Consider the following 18,211-nt stretch of genomic DNA (forward strand, 5'->3'; position numbering starts at 1 on the left):
GCCCTGCTTGGCCTTCAAGTTATTATTTCCCTTTCTGAGCTCATCAGACACCTTTATCTCTCCCTGCTGCTTTTAGTCTGTGTTTCTCTCTGCTTGACTTCTGCTTACAGACTCTCATATCCTGCTGCCTGCCCATGAATCACAGCCCGCTCTGTCTTACACACCAACCATAAAGGCACTAGAGGGAAGAAGAAACATGAAACGCTCTTTTCTCCGTGGTGATTGACGTGACTCTCCTTATCCGTTATATTTAAGAGCAACTTTTCCACAGGAACTTTCCATTGGAAGGCTTTCCTCCTTCCTATACTTGAAATCTCACACTGTGGGGGATCCGTGTCAGTGTTACAACCCGCTATTTCACAGCTAATAAGTATATATATACATATATAACCATATATAACAGATGGTTAATAAGCACAGCCTCTTCTCCTGTGGAGCATTTTGAGAACTCGGGTACAGGCCTGTCCCTCCACAGCCCCTTTTCTCCATGAGGAGGGCAGGCTGCCCACAGCCTGGACATGTTTCACTCTCACATACACAGGCCCAGCTGTGTACGTACGGCCTGCAATAGGGATAGAACTAGGAGGAACACTTTCCACAGCCCCAAGGCAGCTGCTTTTGCACACACCGAGGGCGGTGACAGCCGAGGCCCAGCCCCGCAGGGCCCTTGGCCGGGCCAAGGCCGCTCCCTCCCCTCCCGTTGCCACGGCAACCCCTCTCCCTTGCGCATGCGCCGTCAGCCTAGTGAGCATGCGTATTAGGCGGGGGGGCCTGGTGGTTACCATGGAGACGGCGTCTCTGGAAGCTGGGAAGTGAGCGCCGCCGCCATGAGCTCGGAGCCGAGGCCGGGTCTGCCCTTCCTCCCGGGCTGCTCCTTCAGGGACCCCACGGTGAGCGCAGCCCCTGGTCAACCCAGTCCCCGGGATCCCTCGGCATCGGTGCTTTACAGCCCCCATCTGTCCGGGGTACCCCCAGTCCTCACCTGGTCTTGAAGGTAGCCCTTGCTGAAGGAGCCCTGTGAGGCTTCTGCACAGCCCAGCTGCTATGGGGACCTTTCAGTGACCCGTGTCCATCTGGTTCCTCGGGGAGCCTGGTGTCCTTGTGCACGCTCCCATGGAACCTGGTACTCTCTCAGACCCTCCTCTAACTCCCCAGCAGACCTGGTCTCTCCAAATTCACCTTATATCTTCTCAGAGGCCCACCCTAGTCAGCCTGCCGTTTGCCCAGACCACCTATTAATCCCCATAGGAGGTTGGGGGGGAGCTGGTATCGTGTGGATAACCTGACACCCCAGCTCACTTGATACCCCTCAGGGTATCCACCAAAGTGACTCTCAGAGGACTTGAGATCCTTGTAAACTCACCCAAGGGATCTGATAACCGCTGAACTCTTTTCCTAGGAAAGCTGTTTTTTCTCAAAGCCAACAGCTGCCTGCTGAGCTCACTCCTGGGGGGGAACTGAACTCTCTGAACTCACCTGCTTCCCCTAAGCTCATCCACAGGAGTTCCCTGAGCTGTCCCAAGGCAATTTCAAGTCAAGACAAGTTCCCAGAGCAGCAGATATGGCTGAGCCCAGCCTCCTTGGTGCTTTTTAATTCATCCCCAAGATGCCATTGCACCTTCATTGTGATCCTTTTCAACCCAGGCCATTCTATGATTCTATGAACTCATTCTGGTACTGCCCTGAACCAGGACCCATACACTCACCTGATTCTTCCATAAATGCCTTCCTTGTATCACCTGGAGAATCTAATGCTTGATAGACCATACGAAACTGATGCTCTGGAACCTGAGAACTGAGAGTCTGTTCAGAGAACTGGTATCCCTCCACTGAACTGATACCATTGCAGCCTCCAGAATTCTCAAGGAAGTGAGACTTGTCGGCTGTACTCACGCTCCTTGGAAGAAGTAACCTCATCCTCATCTTGACGCCGTTACTCATCTTCAACTCAGTGCCACTATAATGGCAGCTTGAGAAAACAATGTCTTTGAATTTTCCTGACTGCTTTGCTCAGAAGCAATGCTCACAAACTTCAGTAGGAAATGGAGACAGCAGGGCATGCCCGATGTCTCTGTGGAACTTAATAACTTTAAGAATGGGCTCCTTCATTTCCTCCCAGTACCTAGAAAGGCCCCACTATCCTCTGGTATTGTAGGATAAGGAACATCATGCACTTGCATCTGATCCTTGTTATGGGGCACGCTCCACTGCAAAACAAACAAAAGTCTTGGGGCAGTACTCGGTGTCTTTGATATTCCTGTTGAAAACTAGCCCTTCCATGTCTTCCTGATACCTCTTGTAGATCCTCCTCCACAAAAGAAAGACCATTGCACTAATACAGTCCTCGCTTTGGGATCTGATAGGATAAACCTTCTCAAGGGATGGTGAGCCCCTGCTGCAGGTCAGTCCAAGTTCTATCCATATCACAGAGCCTCTTAACTTCCACTGTACCAATCCCAGTGGTGCTTTCCAGCACAAACAGTCGCACTGTTTTCTATGTCAGTGATGACTGAGTTTTCAACGGTAAATGGAGTCATTCACTCATAACAAATACTCTCAATCGTGCAGTTATAAAGGTTATCTCAGCGTTATTCTCAGTAACGACTTGGAAATTTACAATGCAAATCTCTGCCCCTAGCAAAATATTATTTCTTCTATCAGCAAAACCCCACCTGCTTTAGTCATGTGCATGCTTCTACTGACATCAGTGGCACCGTGTGCAGAAGAAACACCCACAGGGTTTAGCAGAGCAGATTGTTATTTTACAGTAAGTGGAACTATTGCCCTACTGGTGATGTTTAAGTCGATCTGGACTCCAGAAATGTCTTTGCATTGTTGCTCAGTGAGTGTTATCACCTCCCTTTGCCTCTATGTTCCAGTCTATAAAATGGTCAGCATGATACTTGTTTTCTATGTGAATTTGGAGACATGCTGTAAAAAAACCTCTGCACTCAGTTAAGCTAATGAAGTTAGTTACTGGTTAATATTCAGATGCACTCTAAGGAACTGAGACCCTGGGAGGAAAAGCAGTGTTTATATGAAGCTCTACAGACACGGCAAGAAATACTTAATTCAGTAGCATTTATCCAATATGGGCTGGCAGCAGCTGAGATCAAGAGTTTACATTCTGGGTTTTCCCTTTCAGTTTTGCATTACTCACCTGATACTGTGAGATGTAGCCTGGCGTTCGTGCCCTTAAAAGCCTGTGTGCCTCTGTCAAGCACTGATATTGCCAATCTGAGGACAAACTCCTTGGTTTTCCTTGAATGTTTCCTTTGGTATTTATTGAACAGGAAGGAATGGCAATCCTGTGGCAGGGCTGCTGTTTATGAAACGTTCTGTTAACGTGTCTCCAGTAAACCATCTTGTTTTCACCTGAATGTGTTTTCCTAACTGCACTGCGAGATGCGTAGTACCAGCTCAGTGAGAAAACAGGCAATTACATGAAATTCAAGTGGGGCCTTGAAGGTATAAATAAGATTAGAAGCTTAACCATGGGGGGCGAGGAAGGGGGAGGAGGAGAAGTGGTTCACATGCCTGAGGTTGGGCTGATTGCGAGTCTGGCAAAGGAGCTGAAGTCTTTTTCTTTGGTGCTAGAAATGCCTACAATTCTGTTTGATTTGGCAGAACTCAAGGTAAAAGCAGATACTTTATGGTAGAATCATAGAATGGTTTGGCTTGGAAGGGATCCTTAAGATCATCCAGTTCCAATCCCCCTACTCTAAGCAGGGACACCTCCTCCTAGACCAGTTTGCTCACAGCCCCATCCAGCCTGGTCTGGAATGCTTCCAGGGTGGGGGCAATGCTTCCATGGAGGAGTCATGCTCATGGACTCACAGTTTCTCCTGCTTTCCTTGTTACAAGTGCCGAAAGCCTAGTGGGACCAGCCAGCCACGTGTTGTTCCAAACGCTTTCAGCAGCAGATGTGGGCTGTACTGCAAGCTGAGTAGCCTCCTGCCTGCCAAGTCCAATCCGCCTCTTCAGCAGGGAAGAACACAAGCGGGTAGACAGAGCTGACATCCTATTCACAGCTCTGATGCTTTCTTCTGTGCCCTTAAGCAAAGTGGGGACCTTCCTGTGGCATGTGGATAATTATTTCAGTTGAAGAACGGCTTGATAGCCGACACAAAGCAGATAGCAAAGACAGGAAAGGCCTCTAAGAAGGTCAAAACTAAGAATAAACCAACAAAGCTAAAAATAACAGGAGAATCCTATCACCAACGTTATACAGTGCTCACATAAACAGAATTGTTTGTCATCATGGGTTTCTCGTGGATCTGCGATACGATCTTACTCTGTGGCTGTGGTTTTTTACATGCAGACCCTTACATAAGTTGTGGGGAGAGGTGGTGAAACAACTGATATGCTTTGAAGTGATTCCTCATTCCAGTTCTGAAGGCATGACGCACCTTGACTTAACGCAGCAAGGGGAATCCTCTGAAATTACAAGGAGAGGCTTAACAAAGCAGCAACAGAAAGCACAGAAGGTGCACGTGCAATAGTCTAGGGAGCATCATAGGGCATAACAGACTGAGGTCCCTTGGAGATTTGCACTGCTGCAGCACAGAGCGGGGAAGAAAAGATTTGTGAGATAAATATTAGGGCAGATCAAGTGCAGTTGCCCCATTCTGGATGCTGAGGCTTATGGTAAGTCTGTGCCAGTGCAATTGACTCTGATGCTTTGTTCCTCCAGTCACTTACTGTTTATTCAGCCTTCTTGATCTAAGCGTAAGTAACTGCTGCAGTAGGTTATAATAAATCACTGTGGAGGCATTCTGGATATCAAACTGTCACTGTTTTTCTGTGCTTTTAGTAGCAATATCTACCAAGTGCATGTAGGATTTTAACAGCTGGATTTTCTTCCACAGAAAACATCCTTTCATCGCTCGCAGACACTGGGCTACAAAAATGGGTTTGCCTTTTCTCGGCTGCCAACAGTGGGGATCGGCAGGGAGCGACTGTACGTGAATCAGCCTACTCAAGCTGATTTAGATGAATTATCCTACACAGGACCCACACTGACCTACGGGCAAGCCAAGAAGACTCCTCCTTCAGGCTTCATTCCAGCACACGTGGCTTTCGACAAAAAGGTATAAAGAAGTTTATTCCAGGAATATTGGCTGGCCAAGTTCGGAGACATAAACAGTCAGCTCCAGGGTTCATGGGACAGCGTACAGCAGTTTTCAGATGCCATAGCCCTTAGTCAGAGACAGCTGAACCCCAGTCTGAAAGAGGCTTTCTTTGCTCAGGAGGAGGATTATAATACATAAACGATGTAAGACATTCCCTGCGAGTTACGCCGGAGCAATTCCAGCAGGAGTTTGAAAAGAAATTTGATTAATTCTGAAAAGCTTCAGTTTATAACCGCTGCCCTGTAAAACACAGCCTGCCCTCCTGCATTTCCAAAAGTGTATTGAACTTGTAACTGAGCTTGAACTGTTAAGTCTCTCTGCATTTGAGTCCCTGCGAGACTGTCTAGCTTTGGTCTATCTATATATGCTCATGCTTGTCACCACAGCATGTTAGAGCCTGCTGCTCCAGCTGTACTTCCTGCATTACATCTTGGTGATCCTGTCAGACTAGGAGGTGGCTCTGTGTCTGCAATCCTGAGCTGACCCTCACTTTTAAACGTGCTGGTTGCACAGACTGCAGCTGCAGCCAGAGCAGTCCCTGCAGAGCACGAAAGGCTCGGCAGTCCTGAGCACATGCAGGGGTTGCACCCTGTCTGGCAGGTCTGGAAAGGCAGCCCACCTGGGAGACAGCATGGGGGATAAACGTCCTGTATTAATTACTGCGTCAGGGGCCATTCTTTCAGAGTAACATAGATGGTGCTGTTTTAATGTCAGATACTTCCCTGTCCCTTCATTCAAACTGTAGTAGTAGCCACTTGATTACGTAGGTCAGTGGGTTGCTGTAGGCTGAGTATGCAAGGCTTGATTACCCACCTACGTCCTCTTAGGAGCATTGAATGCTCTTGGAGGCACTATTCCTTGTGCTTCTATCATCCATGGGACTGAGACTGACTGGCTTTTGGCAGGGTATGCATTGTGCGTTTCCTCTGTGTCCTGATTTCTCTCCTTGTTCCTTCAGAATAGATTGCCTCTTCCTGCCTGTGCTGGATAGATGTGAGTTCAGATGAATGAGGCAAGCCCTAAAAACCACAAATGTCATCAAACTGTTAACTAAATCACCAGATCATTTTGCAGACCCTTGTTCTGGGGGTCTCATTATTAAAGAAAGTCAGATGTGTCTGTAAACTAGATTACTGACAGTAACCAAGCACTCAGTTAGTAGGTAAAACAACAGATGATCATGGAGAAAAGAAAGTGCTGTATTTATTACAAGTATCTTGTGTAACCAAACTTAGAAAAGCCCCATTGAATCCTCCATCATCAGTCACAGGTTGGGCTAACAGTTGGCCTTGATGATTTTACAGATTAGAATCCAGTAATTTTTCACTGCCAAAGCCCATTGCAAATCCAATTCTTTGGATTAACAGACTAACTGTGGTGGTCAAATTGTTTCTTTCTCTCTCTCTTTGGTATCTTGTCCCCCTGGAAGGTTTTGAAGTTCGATGCCTATTTCCAGGAAGATGTCCCTCTCTCTACAGAAGAGCATTCCCGTATTCGCCAAGTGGGTATCTATTACCATTTGGAAGATGACACCATATCTGTCATAGAGCCTGTTGTGAAGAACTCTGGTATTCATCAAGGCAAATTTATCAGACGTCATCGCGTGCCCAAGAATGACCAGGGGGATCCTTACCACTGGAAGGATCTGAATCGAGGCATCAACATCACCATGTATGGCAGGACATACCGCATCGTTGACTGTGACCCATTCACACAGGTGAGCTCCTTGTATGGAGAAACTGACATGAGGAATCCCAGGAGTTACAGGTGGAAAGATTTGTTACAGTCCAGTCTGGTATTCTGTACCTGTAGCTTACACACTGAGATTGCTTGTGATCTTTCATTCTACATTTTGTGGAGACTTCTTTCCTCATCATAATAAGTATTTCAAGGTACAATATTTGCAGTGAGCACAGCTGTTTAGTACTTTAGACCATTCTCTTTCCTGAAGACTACAACATACAGAACAAATTCTAAGGTTGTTTTTAGGTTAAGAGAATTGGTCTGAGCTAACTTCTGTGTGTGTGCAGCAGGTTAGCTGCTTAGAGTCTTGATTAACCATTGTGCACATATGAAAGGGAAATTACTGAACTATTTTCCAGCTTAGTGCTCCTCTGATAAGAGTGGGGGATGAGAATGCTGTCAGTAACTCAGCACTCATCTGCAACAAACCAGACATAGTCAGTGGATTTAGAATCATAATATAAACTGACCTAAGACTGCTTATTCATTGCCCGTTTTTTATTCCTAGCTATTTCTGTACTGGTTGAATTAAATCACAACAACACACTGTAACTAATAGTAACATATACCAATATATTGGTGTTCTTTTAGATTGTCCCCAGTGCAACCTGGGCCCTGGCCAATCACTATTCTTTCAAGCAATTCCCAGGATCAGTTCAAGAGTTTGAGCACTCCAGGGACCATTCCCAATAGATGAGTCCTATGCAGCCAACTTGTTCTGGAGGCTGAGTGAGTTTAGATGCAGGCTGATCCTTGCCAGTTGGCCTCAGTGCCCAGGAATGTTCCCAATCATGTAATATGTTAGTACATACGTATTTGCTGAGTGCATGTGGGATCTGCTCTGCTGGAACTAGATGACCGTTAAAGTCAGTTGACATCAGATGAAGATCTGGTTCTCCTGCTAATGTTGGTTATTTGATGGAAAACGTGGCATGAGCTATGTGGGTCTAATCCTCAAGGCCACCAGTCCATTTATTATTGAACTGGCATGCTCTAGGCTGATCTCACATGCCCATTGGAGATGTCTGCACAGGTGCTTCCTGGGCTGAATATTTTCACAGGCCAAATAGGGAAGAAGTCCATTGACTTCTGAGGTTGTTTTGAATGACTGAGGTGAATGCACAAGTAATGCCCTAGAGTTTGTTTACGCATCTGAGGTAAGTAAAAAATCCCTTTATAAGCAAACAGATTGTCCTCTTTCTGTGAGAAATGTGCTCCTCCTGGCAGATGAACTAAAGTTGCTAATCTGGACACATATCCTCCTGGTCAGAGGAGTTTTGGAGGGCCTGGTGTGAGTCACACAAACTTGCAGTGTCTGACAGAATGGAGAACACTGAATCTCTTGCAAATTCAGACTGCTTACATCCCTGGTTATGTACTAGCATAATCTTTTTAATATACATAGAAGAAACCAACCTGATTATTATCCTCCATTTAATGCCCCAAAGGCAAGGAAAACTGTACTCAAGCAGAATAGGACTTAGGATGTTGGGGGCAGGACTGCCCTGCATAATAGAAGGGCAGATAAAGCTAAAAAACAGCTTAAAAAGGAACATCTTAGTTGTTCCCTGTTGTATTTGCTATTGCAAAGGTCTAAAACCCCTGCAACCTGATGAGCTATGCAGAATGAATCTACGGTGTTCTGGCAACACTCAGCCCATCTGTAATCTCTTATCTTCAGATATCTTCATCCCATCTCTTATCTTCAGAACTCAAATCAGCAATTAATACCTCAGATTACTATCCTAGGTATTCCTGGAGAGCCAAGGAATTGAACTGAACCCTCCAGAGAAGATGGTTTCTGATCCTTACATAGAACTGCGTCGGATGCCCATGCGAATGTACATCACGCCATCAGATTTTGACCAACTCAAACAATTCCTGACTTATGACAAGCAGGTGAGTGATCTGGCAATGGTCACCTACATGTGTCATAGAAGCCTGGATCTTGTGAGTGCCTGCAGCGTTACTCATTCTAAAAGATCTCAGTCTACTAGACAGACTCCAGATTTGCTCCTTTTTTCTTTTTTTTTTGGCATTTGTGAGAAACAAAATATTTCATCTTATTGTTCAAGTTTGTGCCTTGCAAGCAGTTTCTCCTTGAACTTCAGAGCCTATTCTAAAGATCCTTCATGTCTTTCTTGCTCTCTGTTGCAATGACATAGGATACCTGCCTTGGAAAGTTAGCAGGCCAGGCCAGATGTTGTTCTGTTACAGATGGGGATGCTACATTCACACATATTTTCCCCCAGAACATTGAAGACAGGTGCTAGAGGGTGGTGACACATTGGAACAATGCCCAAGGAGGCTGTGGATGCCCCATCCCTGGAGGCATCCAAGGCCAGGCTGGATGTGGCTCTGGGCAGCCTGGGCTGCTGGTTGGCAACCCTACACACAGCAGAGGGTTAAAACTGGATGGTCATTGTGGTCCTTTTCAACCCAGGCCATTCTATGATTCTATGATTCCTGACTATCAATCAAACAGTTATTGGACATCAGCTGGGTATTAGCATAGGCCAGGATTGTATCCATTTACTGTTTTGGATAGTATTGCCTTGTTTTGAGGAAGGCAAGCAGTTTTACTGTTTGGATGTAAGCTGGGCTATGCCTGCTGTATTACTGATAGTTTAGCCTCCATCACTCAAATCTTAGCCAACTCCTTGACAGCTATTGGATGGTCTGTTTAGGAGCTGTACCTTGCGGAACTTTTAAGCTGTTCCACTATTGCAGCAATCCCAAAACAGTAGGTGATGGACTTGGAAGCATTGCAGTGCGAGGTGTTTGGTTTCTGTGCCCTTGAAACAAGACATTTTCTGTAGACAGAAGTGAGGTGGGGTCTAGAGTGAATGAAGTATCCTCAGAACAACTACAGACATATCCCTCTGCCTTTGGTAGAGAATTGGCCATGAAACCTCGGTATTTGTCATGAAACATTCAAAATTAGATTCTGCCTCACTCAAGTTTCATTATAAAAATCCCTGTGCTCACAGTACTTGGTTCTTCTGTACTTGGCAGAGAAGATTGCTTAGTTACTTCCAATCACCCAGCCTATTTTAGCCAAAATCACTTGGACAAAGCACTTAGTAATTCTAACCCATGCTTGTTTTTTTCTGCCTGTTTTTTATCCGCCTCAGGTCCTTCGCTTCTACGCCATGTGGGATAACACAAACACCATGTTTGGTGAGAATCGGCCTTTCATCATCCATTACTACTTGGCAGATGACACAGTGGAGATTCGGGAAGTCCACGAGCCCAATGACGGCAGAGACCCATTCCCAGTATTTATAAGACGCCAACGCTTGCCGAAAACCTTTGTGGACAAGAAAAGTAAGTTTAGAGCAGCCAGCACATCTGTGCTAAAGCACCTTGGTGGGTGGGTGTAGATGTGGAAACTGAGAGAGGTGCATCAGTTCAAGAGCTGCAGGTGTCATCAGTTTTTGGCCCAAGGAGTATTCTTTCAGTGATCGCTGAAAGTCTTTGTATTCTGGGAAGCAGAGCGCTACCAACAGCTCTCTGGAGATTTTTATACAGCTTTCTTTTGTATACCTTTTCACTGAGATATATTAACATTTACCTGATTGCTTAGGTATTTTCCTTTTGCTCTCTTGTCCTTAGAGACCTTCCCAAGCTGTGTGATGGAAATCTCTGATCAGGAGGTACTCGAGTGGTACACAGCTAAAGATTTTGCTGTTGGCAAACCTACCACCCTCCTTGGACGCACGTTCTTTATCTATGATTGCGATGAGTTCACACGTAACTTTTACCGTGACAAATTTGGCATCACAGACTTCCAGCCAGTGGAGATAAAGAAGAAACCACCTGAGGAAGTACCACAGGTACTGTAAGCAGTTTTGAAAGGGAAAGAGGGAAATCTGCAGTCCATGTATGCTCTGGTAGTAAAGTATAGGTTCAGCTTAGTAAGAGTTTCATCTTAAAGAAAAGAGCAAGTCAAAGAGTAAGTCAAAGAGAGCTAAAGGTTAAAGAGTGACTTGAGGAAACAGAGGATCATAGATTCATTTGAGTTGGAAGGGACCCTTAAAGGCCATGTGTCCCATTCCCTGCACTGAACAGGGACACCCACAGCTCCATCAGTGCTCAGAGCCCATCCAGCCTGACCTTGGCTCTCTGCAGGGACTGGGCACCACCGCCTCTCTAGAGAGTATGTTCTAGTGCTTCACCACCCTTGTCATAAGAAACTTCTTCCTTATATCCAATCTGAATATTCCCTCTTCTAGTTTGAAACCGTTTCCCCTTGTCCTATCACAATATACCCTGCTAAAGAGATGATCCTCTTATTTCTTACTGCCCCCCTCGAGATAGTGAAAGCTGCTCTCAGCTCTCCCCACAGCCTTCCCTTCAGCAGGCTGCACAGCTCCAGCTTTATCACCTATGCTCATAGAAGAGGTGCTCCATCCCTGGGGTCATTTTTGGGGATCTCTCTCCAACAGATCCACATCTCTCCAGAACTGAGGATTCTACAATAGAATGCAGTACTCAAGGAAGGCAAGCCAAGGATGGATGGTCAAATTAATATGAAATTGAAGGTCAAAATGCCAATTTTTAGTAATGTAAAGGACAGAACCAACACTCTGACTATGCCTATACTAGAAAATTACATGTCAGGGATTGTTTTCTGGCTGCAAAGTGAACTGGAATGGCCTGGCTGCAGCCATACCACTGAACTCTATCTCACTTCTCCAAAAAGAATTGCTGAGTCCCAAATGCCTATTGGAGATGGTCACTGTCTATGTTACCTCCCATGGAATGAAATGGAGTATTAGCTGTCCCAGTCCACAAACATGATGGGGTTTAGGTTAATAGTGTAACCATACAGATGATTGAGTTCCTGTACACAGGAAGGGTTAGTTATTGATCTCTTTATTCAGAAAAACTACCTGGCTTTCTGACATTGAGATTTTCTTAGCTCTTAGATAATATTTCTGTAAATGAGGGCTCCAACACATGGCTGGTCTAGAGCATCTCTGCTGGGCAGGATGTCACAGCTGTTGCCACCTGGTCTTTCCAAACATATGTTTTCTTATAAGCCGTCTTGCAAACATTTTCTTGTTCTTTGTTTCAGTTCTTTCTACTTGGTATCCCCTCTGACTGCAGGTAATTCCTCCATATAATGGTTACGGCTTCCTTGAAGACTCCCTTCAGAACTGCTATTCTCTATTTCCAAAGCCTCCTCGGAAAGATATAATTAAAATGCTAGAGAATGACCACAAAGTGCTGCGATACCAGGTAGCCCTGGTAAGTCCTTTTCTTGATACTGTGCATGTATCAGCTCATGTTGTAGAGTTAGAAGAATGGAAGGAACATGCTGCTCAGACCAGGCTGGTAGCAAATGTTCTTCTATTCTGGTGGGGCAAGAAATGAAGAGTGTGTGATCCTTAGAAGATCCCACATTGTGTGCTTGCTGTGACAATTAATGGCACAAAAAGGTAGGAGGGGGAAAAAAAAACCAAACCCAACAAAACCCAGCAAGGCCAGGCAGTGCAAAATAGATGTGCAACAAAACCACAGCCATTTATGGAAAAACTCCCACTGACATCAGCACGTGACAGATGGCCCTAATTGAAACAGCATTGCAGCTGGGCTCTGTGCCTCTGCCTGCCTCCAGCTGCTGCCACAAGCGTGAGCTTGCTGCCTTTCTGCTTCTGGCTCCCAGCACCTGTCCTTCTCCAGGCTAGTCCCAGCTGCAGCAGCCAGCAAGGGGCTGTGCTGGCAGAGCAGCCAAGTGTCAGTGTGGAAGCAGGGGAGTCCGCAGGGACGGTGCTTTCCACCCACAGCAACAGTGTTCAAGCTTTGGCCTTTGTGTCAGCTTTGCAGCTGGTTTATGCAAGGAACCTCTGGCACGTCTAGCAACAGCGATGGCATTTCCTGTGCTGCCTGGTGCCTGCCCTCTCCAAACACTCAGGGTGAATAAGGGCTGATTTCTTTTCCCTATTGTGCAGGAGTTCCTAAAGGGCACAGTTGATGAGTTCAGATCAGCTTTATTTTAAACTAAGCAAGTAAACCCACTGGTGTGTCAGGGGAGTGTCTTCCTGTGAGTAAGAGCTGAAAGCAGCACCAACCCCTCTCAGGCAATCATTAAAATGAAATATATAACTTTAATATAAAACTTTACAGCCAGCCTTCCTTTGCATGATGAATCATTCCATATAGGATATTCCTTTCTTTTGGATTACTCAGTCTGGAAATACTGAATGCTCTTAGTCACTGCAGCCCAAATTCTGCTTCTGTTAGCTTGACTAGAGCAAGGTAGCTTTGAAATCCAGGTGTTTCATGCTGTTACCCCATGACAGTATATTTATTTAATCAACTGCTTAGTTTTGCTCAGCTAGAAATAAAAAGTTCTGAACTCTGGGCATGGTTCTTTTCCAAAGCTGCTACCTTTCCTCTAGGAATCACCAAACCCTGTGGATGCAAAGCGTCGCTTCATCCTCTCTTATTTCCTCTCCAATGATATGATCAGCATCTATGAACCACCAGTCCGTAACTCTGGCATCATCGGAGGCAAATACTTAGGAAAGACCAGAGTTGCCAAACCAGGCTCTACTACAGACAATGCTGAGTACTATGGGCCCTCTGACCTCACCATCGGTTCTACCATTGAAGGTAAGAGCCAGTCTGGCTTGGTGATACTCTCTGAGCATTGGCTTAAACTGCCTGATCTGTCATTTATTGCATCATTTGAAAGACCTGTACCTTCTGCATTTCACTGCTGCTCGGTTTCCAGATCACCTGCTGGTGTGAATTGATGCAACTCTGTTATTGTCAGTGTGTGGACCTTAGCCGTAATTAGGAGAACAGATACATTCTTCCTTTGATATCTCTCCCACAGTGTTTGGCCACAGGTTTATTATCACTGATGCTGATGAACATGTGCTCAATTATATGGAAAGCAATGCGGAGAGTTTTCCTGCATCAACACTACAGTCCATGAGGGATCATTTTCGTCCACGGCAGGTGGTGGAGGAGACTGCCAAAAGGTAGGCTTCCAAGGATGGCATATGGAGCTACGTGAGACTCAGGGCTGACAACTAAGGAGATTTCCAGCAGCTCTCATGGGCTCCAGTTTGCTGTCTAGTGGCCGCTCAGCTGATTGTTCAGCTCCAAAGCTGTGTCTGAACAGGTACAGCAGGGAATCAAGAGTGTACAATATCATATCATGGCTGTCGCTGACCCCAAAACCTTGTGGGTCAGCTCTGGCTCAGTGGCAGAGACAGCTTGAGGTGAATGAATGCAGTCATCTTCTTCCAAAAGGGAGCAGTAAGCTGTGATAGGTGCTGCTAACGGTATCTTCATGAGCCTTCATTTGGTTGCAGACTCAGAGAAAGGATGGTGGGTTCGTTTTCACGGTTGCTCTGGCTCTCAGCCTGCCAGAGCCTGGACATCATCCCCCTTTTTAGCTGTCTGTCTGGACCCGTTTCAGGCCACCCAGTAACAGCCCTGTAACCACAGGATGCCCTTTAGAGTCAGCTTGTGGAAGTTCAGAGGCTCCGGTTGAAACTTGAGCTGCATGTAGTTCTTGGGACCATATGAAACACACAAGCAAACCCTCCTTGATCCAAAGTATTTGGTGCACAAGGCAAATGTCATGCAGACAGAAAGCAATTTCCCTAATGTCCAATATCAGGACTTAGCTCCATCTGCAAGTTCAGTCTGAGATGAGCTTGCCATAAAAAACAAACACCCCAGAAGCCTGCTGTGTATTCAGAAATACAGCCTGGTCAGCCATGGGGGGCAGCCAGCGCACAAACATCACAGTAGGACTGTAAGAAGTAACTTCTACATTAAATTCTATTTTCTCTTTCCTTCTACAGTGATGTTCCTGCTCCAGGAACCAGCAAGCAGGAACTGGATGAACTAATTGCACGGGTTCAGGAAGAGCTGAAGCTCCATAACTACTTGAACTACGGCAGCATTCGGGAGGCATTACTTCGTTGTGATAAGGATGAGTCTGGTTTCCTCAACAAAGCCAAATTTTTATCCATTTGTGACAGCCTGAAGGTGCCGACCAGCTCCACTCTGGTTAACAAGGTCAGAAGGAAGGGGTGCTGTGCATATTGAATTTCACACCCCACAGGTGTTCTGAAAGATCTCTTTTACAAACCAACCCAAACCAAGCTCAATCAACAGCTATTCTGTCCTACAAAGGGGACCAGCTCCAAGAAAAAGGTGAAAGAATCCCAGTTCAGAAAGGCTTCTGAGCTGTTGGACCGAACCTTTCTCTTAAAGGAGGAAGTAACAATTCCTGTCCTTGACGTAATGCAGGTTGACCCCAGCATGTTGTGAAATTCTGAAGTGGCTGCTTGGTCAGGCCTTAGAGATGAGCAGAAGAGGGGGTTGTAAATCATGGTGGAGATGAGACAGAGGCTCCTCTGGAGCCACTGAGTGTCTGTTGAGACTTAGGCACACCTGGGCATGAGTAGAGATGACACTGAGATGCTTAGAGGATCATCCTTATGAAAGCCTAGGCACACTGTGAATTTAACAGCAGCTGAATTGAAGAGTTGAGAACTAAGTGTTTTACAGAGAAAAAAGGAATCATAACCATTACAATCTCTTTCCACGTTTATCTGGCAGTCTGATCATGCTGTGGGAAGTCTTCCTACGATCCATCTTTCTGCAGGTTATAGCATTTGTGTTCAGCAAGTCTGTAGCTCACAAGGCAATATAGCTTCCTCTGCTGCCATATTTCAGGCCCTCTATGGCCATCAGGTTAACCCAACTGAAGCAGAGCCTTGCTGGGTATGGTGAGTGAAAGCACATGGAGATCAGTCTGCCTAAGAGAAAACGTGAGAGAAAGTGCAACAAAAAATTCCTGCAGAGGGGAGGGAGAATGCATCCATGCAACATGACTGCCAAGGATGCTTTCTTAGCATAAGGTGATATTCAATAGGTTAGGGGCCAGTAAAGGCAGACTCACACTCTTTAAAGAAACCTAGAAACCAGAGAGAGTATTGCCTCTGATAGAAAAACATTCTAACACAGCCAACTGTGAGCATCACAGACATGGTTAGAAAGGTGCACGCTCAGGTGTTGTCTCTGTGCACTGAGGCCTCTGGCCAGCACTCATCCTTGCTGTGCCAGAGTCCAGTGGAGATCCCTTTGCCTTGAGGAACTAACTGGTGACTGCTCTTTCTTCTCTCATGCCAAGAATGGGAGTTGAAGCTGGAAGTCTCTGACAAGTAAGCTCAAGCCTTGTATTTGAATCTCCATCTATGACCTTAGCACTAAAAGCATCTCTCTTGAAATCTTAATAAGAACGTGCCCAGAGCCCATAGGAGCATGACAGCACTGTAAATGAAACATACGGCAGATGGTTAACTACTGTGTGGCCTGGAGAGGAGCACAGCTGTCAGTCACACACGAGCAAACCTAGTAAATCTGTCTCCAGGCGACAAGGGGAAGAAGAATTCTTTCAAGGAACTCTGATATTAGACCTTTTCCATCTCCCTGGGTGTCAGAAGGAGATTAGTTATGCAATTAAGGAAATAAAAGCCTTCTTTCTTCCCCTTAAGCATACAAAGGCTATAGCTCTGTAACGCAATGCAGGGTGAGGCAGCATGGATACCAGAACTGGTTCATTAGCAGGGCTGTCACTGAGCTCAATTATCTGTGTCTCCACTTGATGCCATTTGCACATACCGAAGAGACACCACCAAACAGTGCCTGCTCAGATGCGGGGCCTCCATCCTGCTTCTGTCAGGGACTTGTGTGAGGTTTCTGAAAGATGTGCTGTGGCCTTTGCTAGTCTTTGGCCACCAGTTTTTTGTGGCTCTGTTGTCACTGTGGTGACACTTAGAGGACAGACCCTAACCCTAACACTTTAACTCTTGTCCTTGTATAGGTTAGTGTCATCTATAGGCATTCAAGGTTACCTGTGGTTCAGTACTACAGAGCCAGTCCGCTCCTCTGCTCTGTCACATAGAGAGTACCTGTGGGCATGTTCCTCTACAAAAACATGTTTGCAGGTTCCTTCAGCTCTTTCTGACGTTGCTTCTTTTTTCCCCCCAGCTGATTGACCTGTGCTCCTGTGGAGATGACAAGATAAACTACCGTGACTTCCTTAGAGCCTTCCCCTCGTGATCCTCGCCTAGAAGCTGAAACACAAGACCAGCAATGATTTCCTTAGCTGAGCTGACTGTAAGACCTCACACTTCAAAAATGATGCTCTGGTTTTTACCTTTGCATCTTTTCCTTTCTCCCTTCCTTCCTTCCTTCCTAATTACACCCTCGCTTGGATAACTTTTTACCTTCCCAACCTGCCCCTGCTGTTTTTGCTGCCACCAAACTCAACCTCATAACTGCTGAGTATTGAAATGAAACCCACAAGGAAAACAAAAAAATGGTTTGGAGAACCACAGCCAGGTTCTTCTATTGATCTCTCAACTTTTTAGTGCAGTACGGCAAGGCTTGCTAGAGTGAAAGCCTGGAGTGATAAGCATCTCGATTTCATATAGAGTTGAAAGGGGCCTGCAGTGAAAACTGCCAGTTTAAATTTTCATTTGCACTGCAAGAAGACCTAAGAGTTCTGTCAGAAACCACAATAAATGCATGCTGTCTAGTCTGACTATAAGCAACTTATGCATGGCTGCTGGAAAAGTGTTAAAAAGTCTGCTTTAAATAAATGTACCTCAATGCCTGGAATTGCTAAGGAAAAAAAGTAAGGAAAAAAACACACCACCACCACCACAAAGCCAATTCTGACTTTGGCTTTACTTGAAATGGAATAGTAGTTGAAATCTCACATATCTCATGGAAATTGCAGGGTCTGCACACAGCTGTGCTGACAGCAGCTTTGCATTTCTTTAACAAAGGGTTGGAAGAAAGGTTTTAGAACTGAGATTGCATCTAAGCCCATCTCATGCAACCTGTCATCTTACAGGATAGGTCCAATGAAAAGGGAAAACTAGCCGTTGGCATAGCAATAGGGCTATGACATTTCTGCTCCGACTTCTCATCTCTCCGTGAAGAGAAACACGGCAGGAACCTTCTCAGCCCAGCTGACACCTGCCAGGTATTGCCACTGAGTGCAGATGAAGGGCAGCTATCATGCACACAGAGAACAAAGCCCTTTGGAACAAAATGCTTATTTAACTCAGCTTTTTGTGCTGTGGGATCCCACTTCCACTGCCTCCCCTTGTTCAGGAAAGGTCACTGCTGTTCCCTTCGGAGCCCATTTTGTACTGCTCTTCTCTCTGACTGAGATTTGTTGAAGCAATGTCAGGTCCATCTCAGATTTCAAAGCGTGGCTTGACGTTGTATGAGTTACCTTCCAAGCAGCAGCTGCAAAAGACTAACTTCTAACAGCCACCCTGAACGGC

The 18,211-nt window shown here is 45.8% G+C and overlaps 1 protein-coding gene across 1 annotated transcript; it reads left to right on the plus strand.

Moving 5' to 3' along the window:
- The first annotated feature begins 794 nt into the window (after positions 1-794).
- Positions 795-17,532, plus strand: EFHC1 (EF-hand domain containing 1). The gene is made up of 11 exons (XM_072332474.1): positions 795-890; positions 4,869-5,090; positions 6,562-6,849; positions 8,625-8,774; positions 10,010-10,202; positions 10,491-10,711; positions 11,988-12,128; positions 13,283-13,496; positions 13,723-13,870; positions 14,705-14,921; positions 16,902-17,532. The coding sequence occupies exons 1-11, from the start codon at positions 828-830 to the stop codon at positions 16,971-16,973; spliced, it is 1,929 nt and encodes a 642-aa protein (XP_072188575.1). The 5' UTR covers positions 795-827; the 3' UTR covers positions 16,974-17,532.
- The last annotated feature ends 679 nt before the right edge of the window (positions 17,533-18,211 follow it).

Source organism: Excalfactoria chinensis, chromosome 3 (genome assembly GCF_039878825.1).
Source record: "Excalfactoria chinensis isolate bCotChi1 chromosome 3, bCotChi1.hap2, whole genome shotgun sequence".
NCBI classification, from domain to species: Eukaryota; Metazoa; Chordata; class Aves; order Galliformes; family Phasianidae; genus Excalfactoria; species Excalfactoria chinensis.